This window comes from Phalacrocorax aristotelis, chromosome 1, assembly GCF_949628215.1.
Source record: "Phalacrocorax aristotelis chromosome 1, bGulAri2.1, whole genome shotgun sequence".
NCBI classification, from domain to species: domain Eukaryota; kingdom Metazoa; phylum Chordata; class Aves; order Suliformes; family Phalacrocoracidae; genus Phalacrocorax; species Phalacrocorax aristotelis.
The window spans coordinates 84,378,240-84,402,390 of NC_134276.1; the positions used below are offsets into that span (position 1 = coordinate 84,378,240).

The 24,151-nt window shown below is 44.0% G+C and overlaps 1 protein-coding gene across 2 annotated transcripts; it reads right to left on the reverse strand.

The window, feature by feature from the left end:
- Positions 1 to 1,018: 1,018 nt before the first annotated feature.
- Positions 1,019 to 19,822, reverse strand: ASB9 (ankyrin repeat and SOCS box containing 9). 2 transcript variants are annotated; one of them, XM_075095953.1, is made up of 7 exons: positions 19,435 to 19,822; positions 11,998 to 12,077; positions 10,749 to 10,856; positions 9,699 to 9,849; positions 9,013 to 9,147; positions 7,442 to 7,633; positions 1,019 to 3,995 (listed from the first exon to the last, which is right to left on the reverse strand). In XM_075095953.1, the coding sequence occupies exons 1-7, from the start codon at positions 19,526 to 19,528 to the stop codon at positions 3,871 to 3,873; spliced, it is 885 nt and encodes a 294-aa protein (XP_074952054.1). In that variant the 5' UTR covers positions 19,529 to 19,822; the 3' UTR covers positions 1,019 to 3,870. The 2 variants fall into 2 exon arrangements, with proteins under 2 accessions (XP_074952054.1, XP_074952062.1); XM_075095961.1 differs by lacking the exon at positions 19,435 to 19,822 and adding an exon at positions 12,187 to 12,292.
- Positions 19,823 to 24,151: the final 4,329 nt, after the last annotated feature.

Below are 24,151 nucleotides of genomic sequence, written 5' to 3' on the forward strand. Positions count from 1 at the left end.
CAATGGGCACAAGATGGAACACAGGAAGTTCCACCTCAATATGAGGAAAAACTCCTTTCCTGTGAGGGTGCCAGAGCAGTGGCACAGGCTGCCCAGGGAGGGTGTGGAGTCTCCTTCCCTGGAGACATTCAAAACCCGCCTAGACGCGTTCCTGTGCCCCCTGCTCTGGGTGTGCCTGCTCAAGCAGGGGGGTTGGACAAGATGATCTCCAGAGGTCCCTTCCAACCCCTACCATTCTGTGATTCTGTGATTCTGTGAAATCAGTTGTCTTCTTCTGTTGAGGTGTGGGTTGTTTAGTTCCACAGCTTTCATAAGCAGCTTCATATCTAACAGAAACAACATCCTGTAAAGCAATTTGCTGGTGTTGTCCTCTCTCTTTCAGCTTGTCTCTGTGGGCAGGAAAACTCAGAGATGCATCTAACAGAGAGGGAATTACTGCCCTCCCAAATGACCCCAGCCCTGCAGTGTATACACTGGATGCTGGTGGACACCCATTGCACTTCTGATCATACAACGATCTCCACATGCTCACTCCCAGTAAAGAGTTCCTGTTGTGTAGGCACATGCAAAGGCACCCAGGTCATTGCACGTGCCTCTTGCTGAGGCAACAGAAGAAACAAACTGACTCAAATCAATTAAAATAAAAACTCCAAACAAACAAACACAAAAAAACCCCACACCAAAAAAGACCCCAAACTAAAGACGATCACCGTCTTAATTTATATCTTATCCTACTTTGTGAAATCTCAGGCTCCTTCTCACTAACCCTCAGTGAGCAGAAAAATAACTGCAGGAGTCCAACTCTACCTTAAAACACCAGCAAAAGGCAAGACTTTCACACTGTTTGCATCTTAGTCTTACCTTTACTATAGGTCTATTTGAAGAAATTATTCTGTACACTACCAGACTGTAGGCAGGATTGCAAACAATTACAGTTCAGTCCAAAACTCCGCAGTATCAGACAATCTGCAAAATTGGTGCTATCATCTAAAAAATTAATGAGAAATTTTTAAAAAAATATATTTTAAACATTTATTTTTGAGCAAATGTCCTATACAGTTGTGGCTTGCCTACCATTAAACTGCTAAAAAAATAATAGCAAAGAATCTGCTGAAATATATTCCTGACAATCTTTCAAGCCCTGCATTACATTAGAATGGTTTCAAATATAGAAAAATGTCCAAACTTCACATATAAGGAGCTTATTCAGTTTGCATCTTGCACAACTTTTACAGTTTATAACTGGATAAGTGTTGATGCATAAAGCTGCAATTCACCAGTGTTGATCAAAATTTATATTAAAATAAATTAACAAACATACTGAGATGATACAAGCTGAGCATTCAGAATTAATCCTAATTACATTTGATCAGAGGGATTCAGGTAAACAGAGTCACACTATGAAATTTCCAGAAGGAAAGCAATCTAGAAACAGCACTCTCACCACGTTCTCTGAGCAATTTTGTGCTGGTATTAGCATTACTCCTATAAACCCATCGGCTGAAGTTACAAAACAAGATACTTAAACGTAAATAATAAAACTGGTAGGTGAAAAAACGGTTCATCATCTACAATAATAAGCTGGATCTTAGCGTTCAGATGTGTCACCAAAGCTGGGGTTCTTCATACTTTAATCTTCAAAAGTTAAGCACTACGTTAGTTGTCTGTTCCCTGCCTGTTGAATGCAGATTCAGCTTAATGAAGATACTGATTTTAGAAGGATCCACCTATCCAAGACACCTCTTTCTGTTCCATGTATAAAAACAGCTGTCTATTTTGCTTCCCCAGAGGGAGGGAAAAAATATAGAAGGCCATCTAAAACCAGCCAGTGAATTTTTACATGGCTCAAATTATGCGTGATGGATTGAGTCGGATCAGTGAAGATTTCTAGGTGTCTCTATCACAAGGAGAGTTATGGCTGTAACTGTGTTTGTTGTTTTGTCCCATTAGGGCACTGTTAATGTCCCACAAAACCAACAGAACTTCTCTTGCTGTGTTTGGTTAGCACAAAAATATCAAACCATCATACTGGATACCTATAGCCAGCAGTCACGTTGTCCAGCCAAGTATGAGTTGTAATTTACATCAAATATGAGCATCCAGGTAGCATTTGATCCATCATCTTTAACTTCACATATGCGAAAGGAAGGCTTGCGTCGCACACACTGGCACATTACTAAACAGCAAAATAAGTTTGTATATTTGGAGGCTGCTGGTCTCTCCACTTATGAGATGAGAACTCGGTATTGCTCATTGCTGGTGTTAAAGACGCCTTCACAGTTTTCACACACCAAGTCCTCTCTTGCAGGAGTTTTCACAGTGAAATCAGGAAGAAAAGGATCTCCAAAAGCACTGAAGTGCTTGGTCTTCACTCCATTGCAGGGGTGGTGTGGCAGTAGCCCCACAGGGGAAGCAGCAGGTGTGCCGCTGCTCCCAGGTGATGTGGCTGCACCATGGTTCAGAGCTAGAGAGGGGACAGGGTGGCAGGTAGAGGAGCCAGAGCTTCAGCATCCTCGCTGCCACATGTATTGGGCAGCCGATATTCCCAGGGGAGCACCTGGGAGAGCACAGAACAGTCATAACCGCACTTTGGTTTATGGCAGCAGGGAGGGAAAGAAAAACACCCTGTGTTGAACTTCAGCAGGAGGAAATATTTGTTCTTTGGCCTCGGTGGAACAAGAACCACACGTGTCATGGTTGTTTGAGAGACACACATGCTGAGCCAGCAGCTCAACCACCAAGTGGGAGACAGAAATGGCCCATTGTCTTTTTAATTTGGAATGGACTTTAATTTCAGTATTTTCATTGTTTATTTTATGACCCCACATTAGAGGTGTTATTATTACCACTCCCATGGAAAATGCTATGAGTGAGGTAGCACTTCTCCAAGAAAAAAAATTATCTCTGTCTTAAGATGATCTCTTTTCTTGGGTGTGGAAAGGGGATAGAAGCTGTTGTTTTTCTGATGCATGCTGAGAAATGCTTAGGAAATATCACCTAATTTTCAGGGCAGAAAGGGGGAGCACTCAATGTCTACCACTGATAGCCTGTTAGCCTGTGTCCTTGAAAAATAATGTTACAAGGAGAAAATGTGTAGTACTGAAGCGTGGCTCCCTTATGTCTCAAAGCATCAGGAATAAGTGATTTTAATGGCCAATTAAAAACTTTCCCTCCACTGTAATTGCACTGTAGGGAGCTGCCATCAGCAGTGACCTACTTGATGTTATGGCAGAAACACGTGTTTCGGATGCTGGCCTAAATGCAGATGATTGTTGGTTGGTGTTCATCTATCCACAGCATGATGTACTTAGAAAATAAGTAACATCTGCCAGAAGGCCTCTCTTGCTTTGCAGCTAGGTTCAGTTGGGGTCCCTTTCCTTATCCATACAGTGGTGTGGGTAGAGCCTTCACACATGACAGGCACATGAGCACCGCTTACAGAGAAAATGAGTTTTCCTTAGTATCCTTAATATATACATGAAGTGCTGTTAGTGCTGGGCTGGGATACATGTTTTCTTTGTAAGGGGCTGTCAACCACAGGCCCTCTGAAAATGAGCCAGGATACAGAGAATCAAGAGATCTATTTTGAAATCCTGTGCTCATTTTCTACCCTTTCTAGGGGGCTCTTGAGTCACATTTTCAAGCTTCACCATGCAACCATGCAGAATTGTTCCTTTCCAGATGATGGATTTGCCAGGGGTGGTGGCTGTGAGGACCGAGCGAGCTGGTCAGTCCTGGGCTTATTGGACCCAGGACGTTACTAGGGACCAGCAACTATCATAAAGTAACTTTGGCAACACTACCAATGAGAAGAGTCTTTCCTCAGTGAACCTGGCTGTTATTAAAGGCACTATTTTGAACATGAAAGGCTTAAACGTGGAGAAGGAAATGTTTCAGCTCATCTGGGAGGAGAAGTTCAGTTATTTTTTCATGCTGCTTGTGTCCAAAGCACCTCCTGATGCACAGGCGGCACAACTGCATCAAGGACAGCGGCCCTGGAGAAAGAACCAGGGGAGAGGTTACACATGTGGCTTTATTGCTCCAAAACTGTAAAGATGAAAGGGCAGCTGTGCATTACCACTCCCCCCAACACCTGCAACCCACCTTGCACGGGGGGTGTGTGACCATCCCATGACACTCAGCAGTGAAAAGCCAGACCTGTGCCCACCAAAGGACTTCATCCCACCTGTGATTCAGTTCAAGTCTAGTCACCCTCTGTCGTTACACAGCTGCAATTAGCATTAGCAGCATCACTCTTTCCCTTTTAAGCTACACGAGTGTGGTTGTGTTGTCTGAAAAGAAGAGATGATTTATGCTTCCTTCAAAGTCCTTTCACCCTCTCTGACCCCCCCAAGTGAGATCCAAGTTTACAGCCCACTGCTTTCTTGAGATGTATTTCATAATACTGACAAACACATAGCAAAAGAAATACTATATAATCCTTTATTTAAATCTTCCGGATTACCCAGTCCCATGCTGATAAATACACGCCCTGCTGAAGAACCTGTCGTGCTTTTTTTTTTTTTAATTTAAGTATAATGACATTATATGCTTACTTGGGGGGCTTATCATTTTCACAGAGAGGTAGATGCTGCGTGATGATTTTAACTGTGGCACCTTTCAACATTCAACCCCCCAACATGTCATTTGCACCCCGGCATGCAACATGCAGGGGTGACAAGCGCAGTGGGTCACGGGGAGGCTGTGGGTGGGCAGATAAGAAGGGCAAAGTAGGGGCAGCAGCGGGTGTGGACATGGGGGTTGGGTGCCGGGAGTGGGGAAGAGATAAGAAGAAGCACTGTAGAAACAAGAGGGAGGAAAGTGAGCTGGAAGGGAACAGCTGAGGTGCTGCCTGCCGTGCCTGCCTGCTGGGTGGATGTTAGCCGTCACCAGAGAGCTGAAGTGTTAGTGCTGGTGGAGTGAAGTGCAGCAGGAAGGAACAGGGGGCTGGAGCAAAAACGTTATGAGATGGAAGATTTAAACAGCTTTTGAGTCTTCTCTCATGCAGGCTACCACACTTCCAGCAGCCCTGCAAGGCTGGAAACCACTGCGCTATTTGAAGGGCTGTGCAAAGGGCTGCGCAAAGGGCTGCAGCCTCCTGCTAGGAGTCAGCAGATGATCTACCCTGTGCTTGGGTACCAGACAACGAAGCAGGTTGATTTGGGGCAAGTGAGACTAGCTATTGCAGTATTACACTGCATGTTTGTTTGGCCTCTCTGATCCCACAGGTAAATGCCCTGCCTGTAAACGTGTCATTTAAAAAAGCTTGCATTTAAAAAAAAAAAAAAAGCCCTCAAAATCTAAAGGCTTATCAAAACACAAGCAGTGTCACTACACTGAAAAATATTTAGCAAGTGAAAGCATACTCTTAAAAAAAAAAAGTGTATTTTTGGATAATTAGCTAATTTTCCCACCCACACATAGGACTCTCACTGCAGCACAAACAGGGTAGGCAGTGGTCCAGCAGCATGGTGAAGTCCTGAGAAGGGAGGCCACTGCATGTACTACACCTACTCTGGGCTAGTCCTGGGGCAACTGGGTCAGCACACTCACCAGTTCATCTCTGGTGCAAAAACACGCTCCCCCTCCAGCCTGCCCTGGCTGTGGGCGTGGAGCTGCTGCCCCCCAGGATCTGCAGCGTGGAGGGAGAGGAGCCATGTGTGGGAGCAGGGCAGCAGAGCAGCAGCTCAGCCGTGCCGGTGCTGAGGGGCCACGGGGCTGGTGGGTGCCTCTGATCCCCGCAGCACATTGCCCAACCTCCCTGTGAAACCAGAGGGGTTAATGTATGCACCGCTCTCCCAGGCTGCAATCGTTCAGCTGGCCAAAGAAGTTAGACATCAGCTGCCTACCAGGCATGACCCTACTCAGAGAAGGGCACGCTGGAGAACATCAGAATAAAACTATTCAGCAGCAAAAGGCCCTTCAGGCATCTACTATTTCTGATTGCAGTTGCAGAATTTGAAGTTTGTTACTGCCCAAGCTGTCAGCTCAGCCTGAGCAGTGCTTCCTGGGCCGGCTCCACAGGGTGTGCCTGACAGGGTTTTCTATCTCAAATAGGCGGGACACACGTGGTATCATGGGAGTCAGGAGTCTAACTCAGCAGGGACTGGAGCTCGAAAAGATCGCTGCTCTGTTCACCATAGATTAGTCTGGGAAACCAAATATCCATTCTTCATACACAACACGCACAGCACAGTTGTTTTCACGCTATTATTTTTGTGTTAATATTTCAAGTAGGGCCAGATTCAACACTTTCTTATTCCAGTTTTACCTTGGTGTAAATCTTTTCATGACAAAATCACATCGGCGTGTAACTGGAATAACAAAGTCATGGACCACACCATCAGCAACTTCTTTAAAATAATGAAAATTATTTAGTAATGTGCATAGTTGTCTGACTGAATGAGAACATCTAAAGAAGAACACAAGTACACCAACGATTAGACACGGGAGACCTTATATAATTTTCCTTAGAATTGGTAAGTAAGATTTATCTCCATAATTCAAGTATTTGCAACTAATAAAATAAAATAGATCTGGAAATATTTCATTTACAGCTACAAAACAAGTACTTCCTAAGGTTTAAGCTTACAGTTTGATACTGCTGGATTATTCAGCACATAATGTCGGTCTCTAAAACCAGCCTAGTTTATTAATGTATATACATATATATATTCATTATATCATTCTTGTGCAATTTCCCTTAATCCCCACAAAAAACCCAATACAAAGTCTTTCATTTTAAAGGTAGTTTTGCATCTACATAAGATCTTGGCTGAACAATAAAAGTAAAGGGCAAAAAACTAAAAGATCAATGTTTCAGTATACTTTTTTTTTCAGCATTAAATATATTAAAAATTTTCTGGTTGTAATTTTACATTTATGCTGAGACCAGTATCTGGCACGTACCTGACCATAAGCGTACCATATAACCAAAGATCCCAGTCCTAGCACTCACCAGCTAACCCCAACTCCCATCAGAGGTGATTTTCTGCCTGCATTTGTTGGCACGCTCCGCATAACACTCCTGGTTTTACTGCCATCTCAGAAACAAGAGAACTGAGAGACTCCCACTTATTTCAGTGCTTCAGGTAATCAGGAAAAGCTACCTTTAATTTCTAAGGAGCATTTTGCTTGTTTTTTCAGCCTAAACTCTACTCTGCATTATATCGCAAGCTCCATACGGTTGCTCCCCGATGCAGTAGATTCACAACCTCGAGGCTGAAAGATGGGTTATTGTTGTTCCTGTTATCCCTATTAGTGCGCCACTATATTATGACACTAGAAGACATAGTGACCATATGTCAGTGAATGGAGGTAAACTTAGTTATCCTCAGTTTTGTAGCGCTTGTAACATGGAATAGCTGCCTTCTGCAGCAGTTTGTGTGTTTTTTCCCTAGCGAATCCCAAGTGAACAAATAAAACAAGTACTAAGGGGCACCTTCTTTCTGCAGGAAGAGTCGGCCCACAGGACTGCTGGGTGGAACCAGCTCCATTGGCCTCTTGCCTTCAGTGTTCTTCAGCCAAATGTCTGCTCCAAAGTCGATCAGCAGCGTCACCAGCTCCACATTGCAATTCCTCGCAGCTGCGTGCAGAGGGGAGTTCAAGCCCTCGCCGCTGTTCACATTTGCTCCTGAACAGCAAGAGATGACAAAGAATAATGACAAATAATGACTATACAGTAGCCTATTTCCAATTTCTGCACCAGCTGCTATTTCTCTGAACAATCTGTAAATCCCGTAGGATCTGCCCAGAGGTGGATTTCCTTACACTGGGGTTTGGTACTACGGTTCATACATGCACAATTCACGCTGGTTGAGGAGGAGTGTGACTAAGAAAATGATTCTAGAGGAACGGTGCATAAGGAAGTCCTTCGTCCATCCAGAGCAGCCCATGGATATCCTGAATCAGGAAAAAGCTGTAGTTCCACCTATGGCCCACCTTTGCTCCCCAGCCCAGTGCCCCATTCCTTTAAAATACATGCAGGGTTTCAATATGCTCTGTACCAGAGGCTTAAGCCGGTCAGATTTCCAAAGTATCTGCTGCAGAAAAAATGTGAGGATGGAAAAGTTCTAGAAGCCCTTGGTAGAGGAGGATATAAGCAAACACCCCTGAGAGTGTTCCCCGATCCATTATCCTGGGCTAACGGCTCCTAAAACACCTGAAGAAGGCTGAGCTGCAAAGCTAATTCAAAACTATTTTTAATGTTTTTATAGTACACATTCTCCTGTAAAGAAGGCAGGAAAAAAAAAAAAAACAAAATGGCAGAAAATGGAAAATATTAGCCAAACCTTTAATATTTAGACTAATTTGTATTTGATTCTTCCAAAAAGAGGTCACTGTGCTAAATAGTGCATAAGGTGATCTACACGATGTTTGCTTGTCTTTTCCAAAGTGGCTTTGTTGGTCCATTGTTTTTGTACTAGCTATGTGGCTACCTTAGGTTATATGACTCCTTTGGTTAGAAGAGATGCGCTACTACAGATAACAAGAAATGGTCTGGTATAATTATGCCAGTGCTTAGACTTATAGCTAGGTTTGTTTGATGCAAAGTATATAGTGTTGAATGTTTTTCTTGTGTTGGAAAAGTTTCAAAATTTTTATGAACTCAGTTGGAATTAAAATAGGTTTGCAGAAATATTATGTAAAAATTATTGAGTCATTTTTGGGTGTAAAGAGGGAGGAAAAGAAAAAAGGAAATTTTTTTCTACCTACTTCAAATAACTGCAGCATCACACACGCAGACACTGGAAAGGACAGTGTTTGTTCCAGGCACCACTAGCCATGTGAAATGCAGGGTCACCCATCATTTTGTTGGGAGCTGTAAAGCTGAGTTCCTGAGTCAAAAAGACCCTGGTTACTCTGCTATCCCATGTAACCCAGGGCTGCAATTAACAGTGAAACATCCCCAGGTCCCAGAGTAGGACCTCCTCTAAATCTTTGATGCAAAGAGAATCCAAAGATCAATGTTGCAGGAAAAAAAAGTACACCATCCTTTATTTTTCTTTTTACCTGACTCAAGAAGCTTCTTGGCACAGTTCACTTGCTGGTTCTCACAAGCTACATAAAGCGGAGTACCCAGATGCTTGATGTTGTGATCTATATTCACCCCATGGGATGCAAGGAATTCAACACATTGCACATGACCTTAAAAGGGATAAAGGAAAAGTCAACTCACAGAGATCAGGCATTTTTTTTAGCAAATCCTCTGCTGCAGCGGTGTAATTTGGCAAAGACTCAATGTTTTGTCAAGAGATGGTGGTGTAATACTTTCATTCACTCCAGTGTTTCCAACCTGGAAAACAGGAGCTGCAAAGCCACTGTTAGCTGAACAGCCCTCACATTTTATCTGACTCATTTCAGAGGTCTACCAAAGATGATCCAAATCATGCTGCGTTTCTCTTCACTGCTTTTGAAGATAGCCAGATGACTCCATCAGATGTCCACATTGTAGGCAACCGGCTTGGACAACGCAACCTCTTCCAGGTGTCACCGCATGAGCTCAGAGGCCCTGAGCGCCCAGCCAAGCTGCCCTCGGTGAGCACCAGGGGTGGGAGACACTGCACCGGCCATGATAAGGCCAACAAGGAAGGAATTTCACATGACCCAAATCAAGAAAATTATCTTCCTTATCTCTCTTTTCCACTTCAGCACGTTGCTAGTAACATGGAAAGGGTTGCTGATGCCCATGGGGTTACCTCTTTTAGCAGCTTCATGGATGGGGGATGCCAAGTCACAGGGCGGGTGTAGGCTAGCTCCGTGCTGCAGCAATAAATTCAAGCAAGCCACGCTGCCACTGACACAAGCGCTGAACAACGGAGTGTGCCAGTCGACAGTAACTCCATTCACCTGGGGGAAGAAAAACCATAATCAGGCTTTTTGTCCATCTTCTCAGTATTTCAAAATAGGTTAAAACTATCCAGTGTCTCAACACAAAATAGGGTTCTCAATACTTTTTATTTAATTCCTTGCTAAAAATGCCTACAGCTTCTGAGGATTACAAGTTTTTAATAAAAAGATCATTAAAAATTCTTTTTTAAAATTGCCTCCAACTCCTCCTGCAAATGAATGACTAGCCAGTGCTGGTCTGGGGTTACCAAGTCACTGAATTAAATGTGTGCCTGTTCCTCAGTTATTTCAGTTGAAACACACCTGCCCATTGCCTTGTCCCGAAATGGTCCATTTTTAGCTGAAAGTGTGCAGCCACCCATTCAAAAAAAAAATTAAGCTGAAGGTAATATGTTTATAACAACTTAATTTTCATATTTACTATCATTTTGACATTAGCTTGAAAAGCAGAGGCCATGAGACACACCCATTTCACCATCGTACTTGCATTTTGTTTCTGTTTTCTTCCCATTTTCTCATCAGTTGATCCTAACAGTCCTACACCTCTACTTAAGACTCTGTATACTGACACCAATGGGATTAGTGTGTGCAGAAAATAAAATGCACCCTTAATTGTTGCAGGATTATAAACCCTTTGTAAGAGGAATTTCATATTCTTTCAGTAAATGATAACTCTGCACTTTCATCTAAAGAACAGTTGTAACTGTTGTTTATATTTTTGCTTTTTGGATTGCCTTATCAAAAAGTGCATTTTATAACATATGCACTTTAAGCTGAGCTAAGTACAAAGTGTAAACCACCGTGATGCACTGTCATGAAATAGTACATCACCTCTCATTAAAAAGTGACAATACAACTTACTAACACTAGAGACAATGACCTTTCTATCACGCACTCACCTGAGCACCATGTTTTAATAGGACACTGGCACAAGCAGCATGACCTCCTAGGCAGGCTTCATGGAGAGGGGACACCTGGTCTGCTGTAACAAGATTCACATCACTCCCCTGATGAATTAATAGAAAATATCATTACAACCAACGCCCATACAAACAAACAAAAACACCCAACCTTTTCTATGATGACCTTTAAGGCTTTATGTAATCACACCTTCCTCAGCTCCCTGGAGTTGCTCACCTCAGTAGGTAAGCAGAGAAAGAGGCTGTGGTGCTTTGGCTGGAGCAGATACTGGCACAGCGTACCAGAGGTTATGCCTTCTATACACTGCTAATTGGTGCAGAAAGCTGTAGGCAGTGGACTGTCTGGTGGGACAATACAGACATGCTTTTAGGAACTCAGCATAGTTTTATTTCTAGCACATCATGAATAACAAATGCTGGGAAGAAAAAAAAAAAAGATTAAAAATTGCTACTAGAGTTCTTGGCAGGGTCGTGACTGCTGCCTTTTTACATCACCGCTCAAGAATTCTGACCCCCTGCCTGCCGAGTCTGCAGTTGTTTGACTGGATTGAATCTTGAAATGCTTTTCAGGTGTTTTCTGGTCTTTGGTCAGAACATGTCATACTCTGAAGGAAAGCCAGAAACATTGGTTTGCTTCTACAGGTTCTTTTGCTTCTAGCAAACTTGGTGCTCCAGAAGGTTAAGCTGGAAGAGCTCCAACTTCCCAATAACCCTTCTCTTTCCCTCAGCTCCTCCACAGGTTAAATCCAAGAATTTAGATGAAACAGAACAGTGAGGTTCAGAAATCACTTCTCCCTAGCTGTGCCCTTCTGCAGTGAGGGCAGGGGCCCCAGAAATCCTCAGATATCCTTCAGAAACAGACGTGTGGGTGGCTGAATTGAAGGCTCAACCGGAACCTTGCCTGGGTCTGGAGCTGCCCCCACCTGGGGCACCAGAGAATGCTTGCAGGCACAGGAGCTGCAGAAGGAATCCCCTAGCTGCCCAGAGATCCCAGTGACTGGGGTCCCATTACCTGCAGTGGAATTAAAGTATGACCCAGGATATTTCGATGCCTCATCAGCTTAGTGCACAGAGCTTGCGCTGGGCAAGGAACCGCTTGTAGGGGAAAAAAAAATCTGTTACACGCAGATTTCACTGCATTTTAGTCAACACTATTTTCTCACCCTGGAGGTTTCACGGTACAGCACAGACTGCATTCAACAACTGAACAAACCCAGCAGAGGGGTACCTGTTTGATGAGTTTCTTCAGAGTAAGCAGACGCCCATGGATAGAAGCATCGTGTAAAGGAGACCAGTCTGAAGCAACGTCTGTATAAAGAGAAAGACAGAAAGAAGGTTAACAACTCCATATCCTGTTTCATCAGCATACTTTACCTCAACTGTGTGACCCCAGCAAACCTCTCTTCTAATTTATTACTTGAGCTGCCAAGCTTTCCTTGGAGCAGCTGCTGGGAGGGAGTGAGACAAGAGGATCGCTTCAATCTGGGTGTGTTTTTAACCCCTCCCATGTTGGTGCTGGCTGAACTTCCCTTCAGAAGATGAGAGAGGGATTTGCAGAACATTACCTTGTTCTGACTGAGCTTGTCCCTTGCTCTGAATTACTTCCAGTGTCTTTGTTTTCACAAGCTCATTACACTTTACCAATTAGCTCAGAAGCACTAAGTTTTGAAGAGGGTAAAGCTGCTCAGTCATTTACCCCTGCTCAGAGCTGGGCTAGAGTCAACAATACCTAACGAGAGAAGGTACCAAAGTACAAGGAGATAAACTGTGTTACCTGCTGATTTTGCTCCTCAGTTTTCAATGTTGGGTGTTAGCCTGTGCAGGGGTGCATTTTAAGTAACAGCTATATTGCTATTACTAATATTGCTAATTTCTGCATTTTAGAAACCATGAAGTGAGATGCAGCATGTATGGAGGGAATCTTAAAGGAAGGGTCTGCCTCAGCTTGTAGGGACAGCCAAGGGGACAGGGTGGGACACAAGCCACACAGCAGTGAGGACACAGGCCCAGCCTGTGAGGAGTGAAGTAGGTCATAAAGAAACTGTTCGTACTACCATGATAAATACCCTGATACTTTAAGTGCCCATATAAAGCAAAGAGGTTCTTATTTGCTCTTAGAAGGTCTTATGTGAAAGATTGACTTCAAGTCACCTTCCTAGACAACTGAGGAAGCACAAAAGGTCCATGTCAGAAACTAAATTTTAACTAGTGTTCCCAAGTAATCTTGGTATATAAAGCTTAACGTTCAGAAAGATACCAGGTGCCAAAAATCATTACTGGAAATGAGTCAGCATAGCTCCGGCTAGATCAAGGAGGTATGGGAGGGAATCCTTAGGGTTAAAGCTGGTGCCAAACCTGTCAAGTCATGTAGAGTGCTTTTTTGAAAGATCTTTTTGCCAGACACAAGTGTTATTTGATGCATTTTACAAGACATGTACCTTTCCTCAATTACAGTGAGTAACATACAGTAACAAAAAGGTCTGAGGAAATACTTACTGCTAATGACTTTTATGTTTCAATTCTCTGGTTGTAGTGTTTGTTCCTTATTTTAATATAAATTAGGATGAGGAGACAGTTGAAGTACTCTACAAGCAGTTGGCTGAAGTCTCACAATCTCTAGCCCTTGTTCTCGTGGGAGACTTCAACTTACCAGATATCTGCTGGAAATACAACACAGCAGAGAGAAAGCAGTCTCAGAGGTTCCTGGGGCGTGTGGGAGATAACTTCCTGACACAGCTAGTGAGCGAGCCAAGCAGGGGAGGTGCCCTACTGGACCTGCTGTTTACGAACAGAGAAGGCCTGGTGGGTGATGTGGTGGTTGGAGGCCATCTTGGGCGCAGCAACCATGACATGGTAGAGTTCTTGATTCTTGGAGAAGTAAGGAAGGGGGTCAGCAAAACCGCTACCCTGAACTTCAGAAGGGCAGACTTTGGATTGTTAAGGAGTCTGGTTAACAGAGTCCCTTGGGAGGCAGTCCTGAAGGGCAAAGGAGTCCAGGAAGGCTGGATGTTATTCAAGAAGGAAATCTCAAAGGCGCAGGAGCAGGCCATCCCCGTGTGCCGTAAGTCGAGCAGGCTGGGGAGAAGATCAGCTTGGCTGAATAGGGAGCTTTGGCTGGAACTCAAGAAGAAAAGGAGAGCTTACCGCCTTTGGAAGAAGGGGCAGGTGACTCAGGAGGACTACAAGGATGTTGTGAGGTTGTGCAGGCAAAAGATTAGAAAGGCAAAGGCCCAGCTGGAACTTAAACTGACTGCCACTGTTAAAGATAACAAAAAAATGGTTTTATAAATACATCAGTGGCAAAAGGAGGGCCAGGAAGACTCTCCCTCCTTTGTTGGATGCAGAAGGTAACCTTGCCAGGAAAGATGAGGAGAAGGCTGAGGTACTTAATGCTTGCTTTGCCTCAGTCTTTAATAGTCAGACTGGTCATCCTCGGGGTTGTCGGGCCCCTGTGCTCGGAGATGGAGATAGTATGCAGAATGAAGTCCAAGTTGTTCGAAGAGGTGGCCGTCACCGACCTGCGCCTTCACCTGAATGTTCACAAGTCCATAGGGCTGGATGGGATCCACCCGAGGATACTGAGGGAGGTGGCAGAGGAGCTCGCCAAGCCACTCTCCATCATTTATCAGAGGTCGTGGTCAACCGGGGAGGTCCCAGATGACTGGAAACTAGCTAATGTGATGCCCCTCTACAAGAAGGGTCAGAAAGAGGATCCGGGGAACTGCAGGCCTGTCAGCCTGACCTTGGTGCCGGGGAAGGTCATGGAGCAGATCATCTTGAATGCCATTATGCAGCACATGTGGGACAACCAGGGGATCGGGCTCAGCCAGCATGGGTTTATGAAAGGGAGGTCCTGCCTCACTAACCTGGTCTCCTTCTATGATAAGGTGACCTGCTTAGTGGATAAGGGGAAGGCTGTGGATGTTGTCTACTTGGACTTTAGTAATGCCTTTGACCCTGTCTCCCACAGCATTCTCCTGGAGAAGCTGGCTGCTCACGGCTTGGACAAGTGCACTCTGTGCTGCGTTAAAAACTGGCTGGATGGCCAAGCCCAGAGAGTAGTAGCGAATGGAGTAAAATCTGGTTGGCAGTTGGTCATGAGTGGTGTTCCCCACGGCTCAGTGTTGGGGCCAGTCCTGTTCAATATCTTCATTGATGATCTGGATGAGGGGATTGAGTGCACCCTCGGTAAGGCTGCAGATGACACCAAGCTGGGTGGAAGTGTTGATCTGCTGGAGGTCAGGAAGGCCCTACAGAGGGACCTGGACAGGCTGGATCATTGGGCTGGAGCCAACGGTACGAGATTCAACAAGGCCAAGTGCTGGGTCTGGCACTTGGGTCACAACAACCCCATGCAACGCTACAGGCTTGGGGAGGAGTGGCTGGAGAGCTGCCTGGAGGAAAAGGACCTGGGGGTGCTGGTTGACAGCTGGCTGAACAGGAGCCAGCAGTGTGCCCAGGTGGCCAAGGCGGCCAACAGCATCCTGGCTTGTATCAGGAATAGTGCGGCCAGCAGGAGTAGGGAAGTGACTTTCCCTCTGTACTCGGCACTGGTGAGGCCGCACCTTGAATACTGTGTTCAGTTTTGGGCCCCTCACTGAAAGAAGGACATTGAGGTGCTGGAGCGTGTCCAGAGAAGGGCAATGAAGCTGGTGAAGGGTCTAGAGAGCAGGTCTTCTGAGGAGCAGGTGAGGGAGCTGCGTTTGTTTAGCCTGGAGAAGAGGAGGCCGAGGGGAGACTTTATCGCTCTCTACTGCTCTCTGAAAGGAGGCTGTAGTGAGGTGGGTGTTGGTCTCTTCTCCCAAGTAACAAATGATAGGAGAAGAGGAAATGGCCTCAAGTACCACCAGGGGAAGTTTAGATTGGAAGTTAGGAGAAATTTCTTTACTGAAAGAGTGGTCAGGCATTGGAGAGCAATTCCCAGAGAGGTGGTGGAGTCACCATCCCTGGAGATATTTAAAAAACATGTAGACGTGGCACTTCAGGGCATGGTTTAGGATGCATGGTGGTGTTGGGTTGGTGTTTGGACTTGATGATCCTAGAGGTCTTTTCCAACCTTAATAATTCTATGATTCTATGATTCTATTATTAATTGACTAAAATAGCTTTGCTTTAAAATCTATGTGTGTCAAATGGTGCTTATCTGACCATGCCATTTTTCTTACTGCTCGTGCCTGTGTTACTATTGTTTGTGTATCCAGGCTCTGTAAAAAGCTTTTGATTTCCCCATTTAGAAACCAACGCCATTGCCTAATCTGCATGAGTTACAAGGGAAGCATGTTTAAAGCAATTCTAAAAATCTCAAATGAGGAACAAGTTTTGTGAGCTGCAGCATGATTTTTTTGGCCACACAAATACAGGCAGGGTTTTGTGCAAACTATGAAGTTGTTATATCAACACGTGAGCAATCCGGTGACAGAGAGGGAGGTGAATGGTCATGCCATCACATCCATGTGCATAATTTATCCTTTCAGTGCTCGCTTGAGAAAACACAGGTTTCTACTGAGACTCTAAAAAAGAGCCAGACCAGACCATAGTCATCTAAGGGCTGGTCATTAGCTTACAATTTTGCCAAGTCTAAATAACTGATTAAAAGATTGACCACAGAGTGTCAAAATGTGATTGGAAAATAAAAAGGGGTATGTGTCAATGCATCATAATCCAGCTGGGAATTCTGTACTGAGAGGAAACAAGGCTTTTATTCTAAATGGAAGTGAAGGCCTACAGTAGCTTCACATTAGCCTTGGATACATTGGGCAGAGGGGGTTTAAAGTCCTGTCCAATGACTCCTTGCCACGACACACTTCCAAATCTTCCACCATGAACAGCGTGGCTCCAGGCTGCCATCTCTCCTGCCCCAGCTCCCTCTGCCGCAAACACCTCCACCCTGAAGCAACACTGGGGAGACAGCCTCCTTGCAGGGCAAGGCAAATTTCCCCAGCTCCTGCACCTAGGCATCACCCTCCAGCAAATGACAAAGTTTCCATTTTCTGCTGCTCCAGGCTGGAGGTCCTGTTTCTCACCTGGAGAAAGAGGGAGGCAGCAGCGGATGCTGTGGTCTCACTCCCTCCTTTGGCACAGCACAGGAGGCATGCCATCGGTAATATAAATGATCAGTATTTATACCATACACAGGCTTTTGATCAAAGCCTAAGCAAATACCAGTGCTAACTGGCCATGGACTTTTAAAATCCTGAAATAGTGTCTTTCAGGAAAGTTCTCAAAACCATTTGTCTATCAGAGCTGCCCATGAAGGAGAAATGCGGGCGTACATGCGTGTCACAGCTGTGTTCACTGCATGTAACACCACAGTAACAAGGATTTCTGATTGCCAAAAATATGTACAACTGCTCTCTCACAGAAGAACGAGACTGTTTATCCAAATTTGAAATTTGCCTACACTGTAGTCCATAGGCAAGCTGAATCAAGTCTCAGGACCTTCAGCATCCAGACATCCAAAAACCCACTGGCTTTCAGAGGCATCGGATCACCTAGCTCCCCTTTCACCACTGAGAATCCCAGCCAGCCCAGATGTTACGTTAAACCTCTGGTCATATTTGATTGGGCTGCCACCACTTGGGCATGTGAACGCTGGCAAGGTGTATAGAGAGGAAGCTTTATAGCAAGAACCACACAAACATGCAAACCCTGGCTGTTCCCTGTGGACAATAGAGCATTCACAGGACCTTTCTAGAAGATGACTATTTTTCGTGGTGAATGCTGAAGGTACCTTTTTCCAGCCTCTGACTACGTGGAGGGTGTTGCACGCTCAGGGCCTGTCCCCAGGCTGGTTTCCCTCTGCAGTGGTCACACATGGTGCAGCTCACAATGGGCTTTGAAATCCTTTTGGCAAAGGTATGCTCTTGCATACACATATGCTTATGACATTATATATAACAGTATTACAAATGGCATTTTTCACATTCTAAGACTTTCCCCTAAGGTTTGTGACATATGTAGCCAGAGCCAAATACATTCCTGTATGCTGGCTGTATGTTGCTAGCAAAGCTTATTGACTCTGCCAAGGAGCAAGCAGACACAAGAGAAACAGACTGAACTCTGATTTTCAAAGGACCAAATAATCTGTGTGCAGCAGTGCAGCGTGTGGGCTCCCCGCCTTCCAGCCTCCATTTTGCTGGAGCTTATCTCCGTTGTGGACCTGGTTTGGTTCATACTGCTAATAACATTGTCATCCCTTCCCTGCCAGTCCAGCCTCAGTATGCATATACATAACATGCATGAGGAGAGGCAGACAGCACAGCAGATACACTGATCATCTAGTTTTAGGGTCTTATTTTCTTATTTAGTATGAATGGAAGTGTCCCGAACAGCCCAGGGAAGGACAGAGGACATTGTAAAGTCACATTATCTTAATTTACATCATTCCCTCTGCACTCACCATGAGCTGAAGGAGTGGCTTCTCAGAAAACAAAGCTACAGGGAACACATCTAGCTAAACTGTTATGTGAAGTAAAATTACTTGTCTTTTGTCACCATGTCATATTTTCAATGGCTCTGGGCCAGACAACAGAGCAATGAACAGTGTGAAGCCATTTGTCTGAGTAACTGTTCACCAGTGACCACACAATTGGTCACAACTGACCACAATGCCCTGGCCACTGAAGAACCTGACAGGACTGTTGGCTCAGACTGGGCAACAACACTTGGGTCTGCTCATCTGAAAGAAAAAAAGGAAAAGGAAAAGAAAAAGGAAAATGAAAAGGAAAAGAAAAAGGAAAAAGACAAAGAAAAAAGAAAAAAGAAAAAAGAAAAAGAGAAAAGAAAAAGAAAAAGAAAAAGAAAAAGAAAAAGAAAAAGAAAAAGAAAAAGAAAAAGAAAAAGGAAAAAGAAAAAGAAAAAGGGAAAAGAAAAAGAAAAAGAAAAAGAAAAAGAAAAAGAAAAAGAAAAAGAAAAAGAAAAAGAAAAAGAAAAAGAAAAAGAAAAAGAAAAAGAAAAAGAAAAAGCAAAAGAAAAAGAAAAAGAAAAAGAAAAAGAAAAAGAAAAAGAAAAAAGAAAAAGAAAAAGAAAAAGAAAAAAGAAAAAAGAAAAAGAAAAAGAAAAAGAAGAAAAAGAAAAAAGAAAAAGAAGAAAAAGAAAAAGAAAAAGAAAAAGAAAAAGAAAGAAGAAAAAGAAAAAGAAAAAAAAAGAAAAAGAAGAAAAAGAAAAAGAAAAAGAAAAAGAAAAAGAAAAAGAAAAAGAAAAAGAAAAAGAAAAAGAAAAAGAAAAAGAAAAAGAAAAAGAAAAAGAAAAAGAAGGAAGGAAGGAAGGAAGGAGAAAGGGAAGGAAAAGAAAGAAAAAGAGGAACTGAGCCAGTGCTGAGCTTCCAGCTGGCAGTAATCTAAGTCAAACATGCCACATTGCAACTTATTTTTCAGCATGCTGTGATTCAAGTGCTGCATTTGTTTCTGCTTCTACAAACTGCAATAAAGAATCAGACACTCTTTTCTGTGATGCACCAAAAAACAACCAAAAATTCAGTATCAAATAGGAATAGCTTATTAAAATCCCTTCTTAAGTGCAAGGTCATGGGGACATTGTGTGGCACTGACTGTGGACTTGCACTGGAATCAGGACATCTGCATGAGCACACCACCGTAGCCTGACCCTGCCCTTTGCTGCTGCTGGCAGAGGCAAAGGCTTGCGGTGAGGCAGGAGCATTACTTACCCCTCATCAGTGGGTTTGACAGAGACATTGCAGATGCCTGGCCTCCGGCTCCTTGCGATTTGCTGGCATTTTGATTTGTTCCCTCATCATCCATCTCGGTCCCGTCTGTCCAATTTCTGTTTTTTCACTTCGCGGTCAGTCTTGAGAGTTCAAATTCCATCGTCCCCGGCAAGCCCCTGGTGGTAGGAGTAATTTATTAAGCAGACTCTGCGCGCACGAGTGGAACAGACCTTGCAGCAGACTGGGACGTGGTGCCGGCAGCACTTTGTGCAGAAACTCGAGCACCTGGGTTGGGATTTAACAAAACAGCTCCCTGGCTGCCCTGAGAGGCAGCCAGTGATCTGGCGAAGCGAGAGATGTGCCTGATGTCACATCCTCTCCAACACAGCACCCAATCGGGACGCCTGCCGTCCGTTTTTATCAGGAAGGAAATTCTTAGTTTGCCAAAAAAACAAGACAGAAAGAGCCAGTTCAACTAGTTGAGCAAACGCTGCCTGCAGGGGATTAGCAAAGAAAACCCGCAGAGGTACAAGCGCGCACGGATCTGCAGCACTCCTGAGCAAGTTGTTTGCAGGAAACTTTGCTGGGTGCCTCCCTGGATGCTGTACGCTGTGCAAAACCACCCCTCCATCTGCCAAGCCCTGACGGTATGCAAGAAACAGAGAGCTGAATGCCTGCTGTGCAGCAGTGGTCGCCACATACCCTACGGAAATTGAAACCACATGTCTGGGGAGCTTCGCTTCCCGCTGGAGGCCCTGTGTTGTCTCCATGGTGTGGAAATCGCAGCACTGTGCGGGCTCATTTCCTTTTCCCCCGGTTCAAACAATTTCACTCAGTCTCATTCACACCAGGAGTTTTGTATCTGAGCAGTGCCCTGTTATTTTTAAACAATTTCTTGGTCCAAACTAAACATCACTAATCCAGCAGTGAACAAATGGCAATGTTTCTTCAGCAGGACTTTCACCTCATTCCTCTGAGTCTGTTTGCAAAAATTCTGTTCTCATGGATCATCTCCATTTGCAGTTTTTTCTTTCCCATATTAGTATAATTTACAATCACAAAATTCTTTTTCTGTCCATGAATATTTGCTCACTTGTGTACAAGTGCAACTAGGCAGAACTTCCATGCAAAAGTCTAAACCAGGTAAAAAAAAATTAAGTTGGGTTTCTCCCAATTTGTCTACTAGAGCCAAATTTGTGTTTGTGTATTTGGAGATACAAAGTTGCTAATCCTGGGCTAATTCTGATCTTAACTCAGCTGGGCCTAAGCAACTGGGTGTCGTTTTTATCCTTATCTATAACACATGAAAGAGATCTGGAATCATATTTAGGGTTCCTTTATCCATATCTTTAAAAACAGTCAGTTTTGTTAAAAGATACAAACAGCAGCTGAACGTCATCCACAAACCCTGCCAACAGGGAATCTGAGAAGGCAACCTGGGCACATGTCAGTCCACAACTGCCAATGAAATATGGATGAGGATAGGGCCTGCCCCTTCCAGGGCTCTCTCTGCTGAATGCCCTCCCAGCTCCTGGGTTTCACCCCCCATGCTGCATGCAAGCTGACACTTTGGTCTGACAGGAAATTATATTTGTGGCTTAGCCATTGAAATTTTGGCATCAAAAATGTTGTGGGGAAAAAAAGAATGTGTAAATCGAGAAAGTGGTATAACGCTGGTTTCCATGATTAGCATGTAAAATGGTGAATGGTAAAACAATTTTTTCCCCTTTAGTATTGGTTGAGTTTAGTGGCTAGGTTGCCACATCTTATATTTAATCTTATCCTTAGCAGTATTAGCAAACATGTCAGCAATTCTGCCCCTAAAAGGAATCAGAGTATGTACCCAAATATGCAATAATTAGGGTTACAAGTGAAGAAGCATTAGCTAAGGGCTTTAAATTCAACTATAGTAGAAGGAGCGTGCAAGAGAGAAGTTCCTTAGTCCCTAGTCACTCATGGATAGAGAGACTTTGGCCATTTGATCATTTGACCGAGAGACCCACCGATTGTACAAGGTAATCGTTTGAATAGTCTGGTATTGGTTGCACATGTTTTGGTCATGTTGTGTTACATAAGCCTCTGTCTTGACAGATGAGCTGTAGCCTGGTCTTCCTGGAGGCTGGTAAGGCACCTAATAGGGCCAATGATCCTGCAGGCCTCCCCCTGGGGGCGGACATCCCTGTCCTCCATCACCCTTTCTGAAAGGGGGGCCTCTGACATCCCCCCAGCATGTTGGTAGCCCACAGGCATACTTTGTCCCAGACTGTTGGTGTCCTGGTCCATGTGTATTTATATCTCATGGAGTAAATAGACACAGGGTTCACAAAAGGGGTTTCTGGTTTGATCGCACATGTCTTCTGACAGTACCAGAGAGGCAAAGACCGGGGTGAAGCCACAATGAGGGCAGGATCCAGTTTCTGCATCCATTGCTCAGAACTAGGGCTCCTTTCAGGGCTACAGGACCACACTCCATAATTTTACTCTTTGGGCATGATATCTCTTTTGGATCATGGTATATTCCCAAATAACTAGACACTTGTCCCCTGGGCTAGTCCTGAAGTTCTTGCTTAGTCACAGCATCTTCAGTTCGTGTGATGATTCCCCCTGTCTTTGTTCCAGCCTGGAAATGTCATACATTACAAAACCCTACCTGTCTGCTACCAAACTGGAGAAAAGTGACCCTACCTTGGATGTAGCCATCTGATTTCTTGGTGCAAACAGAATTTCTTCAGGCATTAATAGTCCTAGCAGCAATTCTACCCAAAATTTAGCACTCAAAGGACTCTGGCTTATTCTATTAGGAGTATGAGGTAAGAAGACAGCACAGCTAGTAATGTCAAATCTACAAAAAGTTCATAGGATTTAAAGAATTGACACTCAAAGTCTTCAAACAAGTGCACTGCTTTTATTTCAAAATGCATCTTATCCTATCTTTGCATACTAAAGAGCTTACAGTCATAGACTGTGTTGAGCCACTAGGTGGGAACTTCATAGAATCAGTAAGTGATGAGAATAGATTATTACCTCTGTGCACACAGTGTGGGGAAAACCACCATTTGAAAGAAATGCTGCAGTCCCTGGAACCGCATGGGTCAATCTTACGTTGCCATCTTGCACAGCAATCTTTGCAGGGTTAGGACAGTACGGGGGGAGGACAGCACAGGTCCCTTTGTCCATTAGGATTCAGGTGGGCCAGGCAGCTCTGCCCAAGTTGGGATTCATTTCATGTGTGTGTGTGTGTGTATATATATGTTTATGTGTATGTGTATATGTATATATGTGTGTGTGTACATACATATATAGATAGATATGTATGTATATTTCCATGCGTATGCGTGCGTGTGTTTGTGTAGGTCTGCGTACACATATATAACCCAATTGCATCTTCTACCCATTTCATTTAAAACCAAGTTTCTCCCATCACATGATGGGAGAGCAGGAAAAGTACCTGCTAAGGGACCTATTAGATGTGAACACCAGAACAGTGCAGTTTCCTCTGCACTTATTAAGGGACAAGATGATCTACCTGGATTTTCAAGAAGTGAAGGAAACATTGACTCATGCTCTCTCTCTTCAACTGGTGGTTGCAGTGACAGTTCCCAGGCTTTGTCACTTCTGGGAACGCATCTGCGGTCCTCATCCTTGATGAACGAGACCCTGTTTTCAAATCATAGGGCCTTAAATATTTTTCTTGCAGCTTGTGAAAATGCAGGTTCCTGGGTCTCCCCACCTTTTACATTTGTCCTGCGTGGTGTCCACCACGGCCTCTCTCCAGCACATGCACACCTTCTCCTCAAACAATTATTTTCTCTTTGGCCAGAGCTCACCTTGCAACAATTTTCTGTCACATAATTAATAAGGCTGGTACTTTTTACATTTGTAGAGTCTAGTTATAATTTCTGCTGTTTATAGTAGAGGCATAATGAATAGAAAGGCTGAATTAGGAACAGAGTGAAAAAGAAAAACACACCACTTTTTCTTCCAAATTGCACAGTTTCATTCCTTTCTTTTTGCTGAGATTTTCCTCACTACTGTATGGGCAGCCATGAAATCAACACATGAGGTTCCTACAGCCTCCATTATAAGACACGTACCGTTTTCTCGCAAGATTAAAGCTGTATTGATTATGCCTACATTAGCAATGAAGCATGAGTCCCTGGAGCTGTGAGCTCTAGAGACCTTCAGAGGGGAGATTCAAGCCCTGAAAAAATAGCTTTATTGTAGCTTTATTGTGAGCCCAAGCTCTCCTTTATTTCATTTGGAAGTGTGGGGCATGCTCAGAGCTGAGCGTGCAGTCACCTCTGCTGACCAAGATTCATGCTTCTCTGAATTATACTGTAGATGCCCTGATGCTGATATGCAGCCAGATTACAGCAGAGAGTAGCTAGAAAACACGTAGGTTAAGAGTTCGATGGGCATTAATTGTCTCTTGAGCTCTTGCTTCAGCCAGTAGCTCAGACATACCTGCAGAGACGGTATGCTGGCTTTGGCCTGGTGTGGTAAATAATACTATTTGCATTATATTATTTACCATCTAGCACCACTTGCTTCTTAAGCATCATTTTGATATGAATGGCTTCATCAAGCTAAATGAAATTCCCCAAATAAAACATCCCAAAGTCAGGGGATTGTTATAGGGTCTATACAGCCTTGCTGCATGCTAGGAATACACAAGAAAACTTTGATTCATTTAATCTCCCTAATTACAAATATTTTT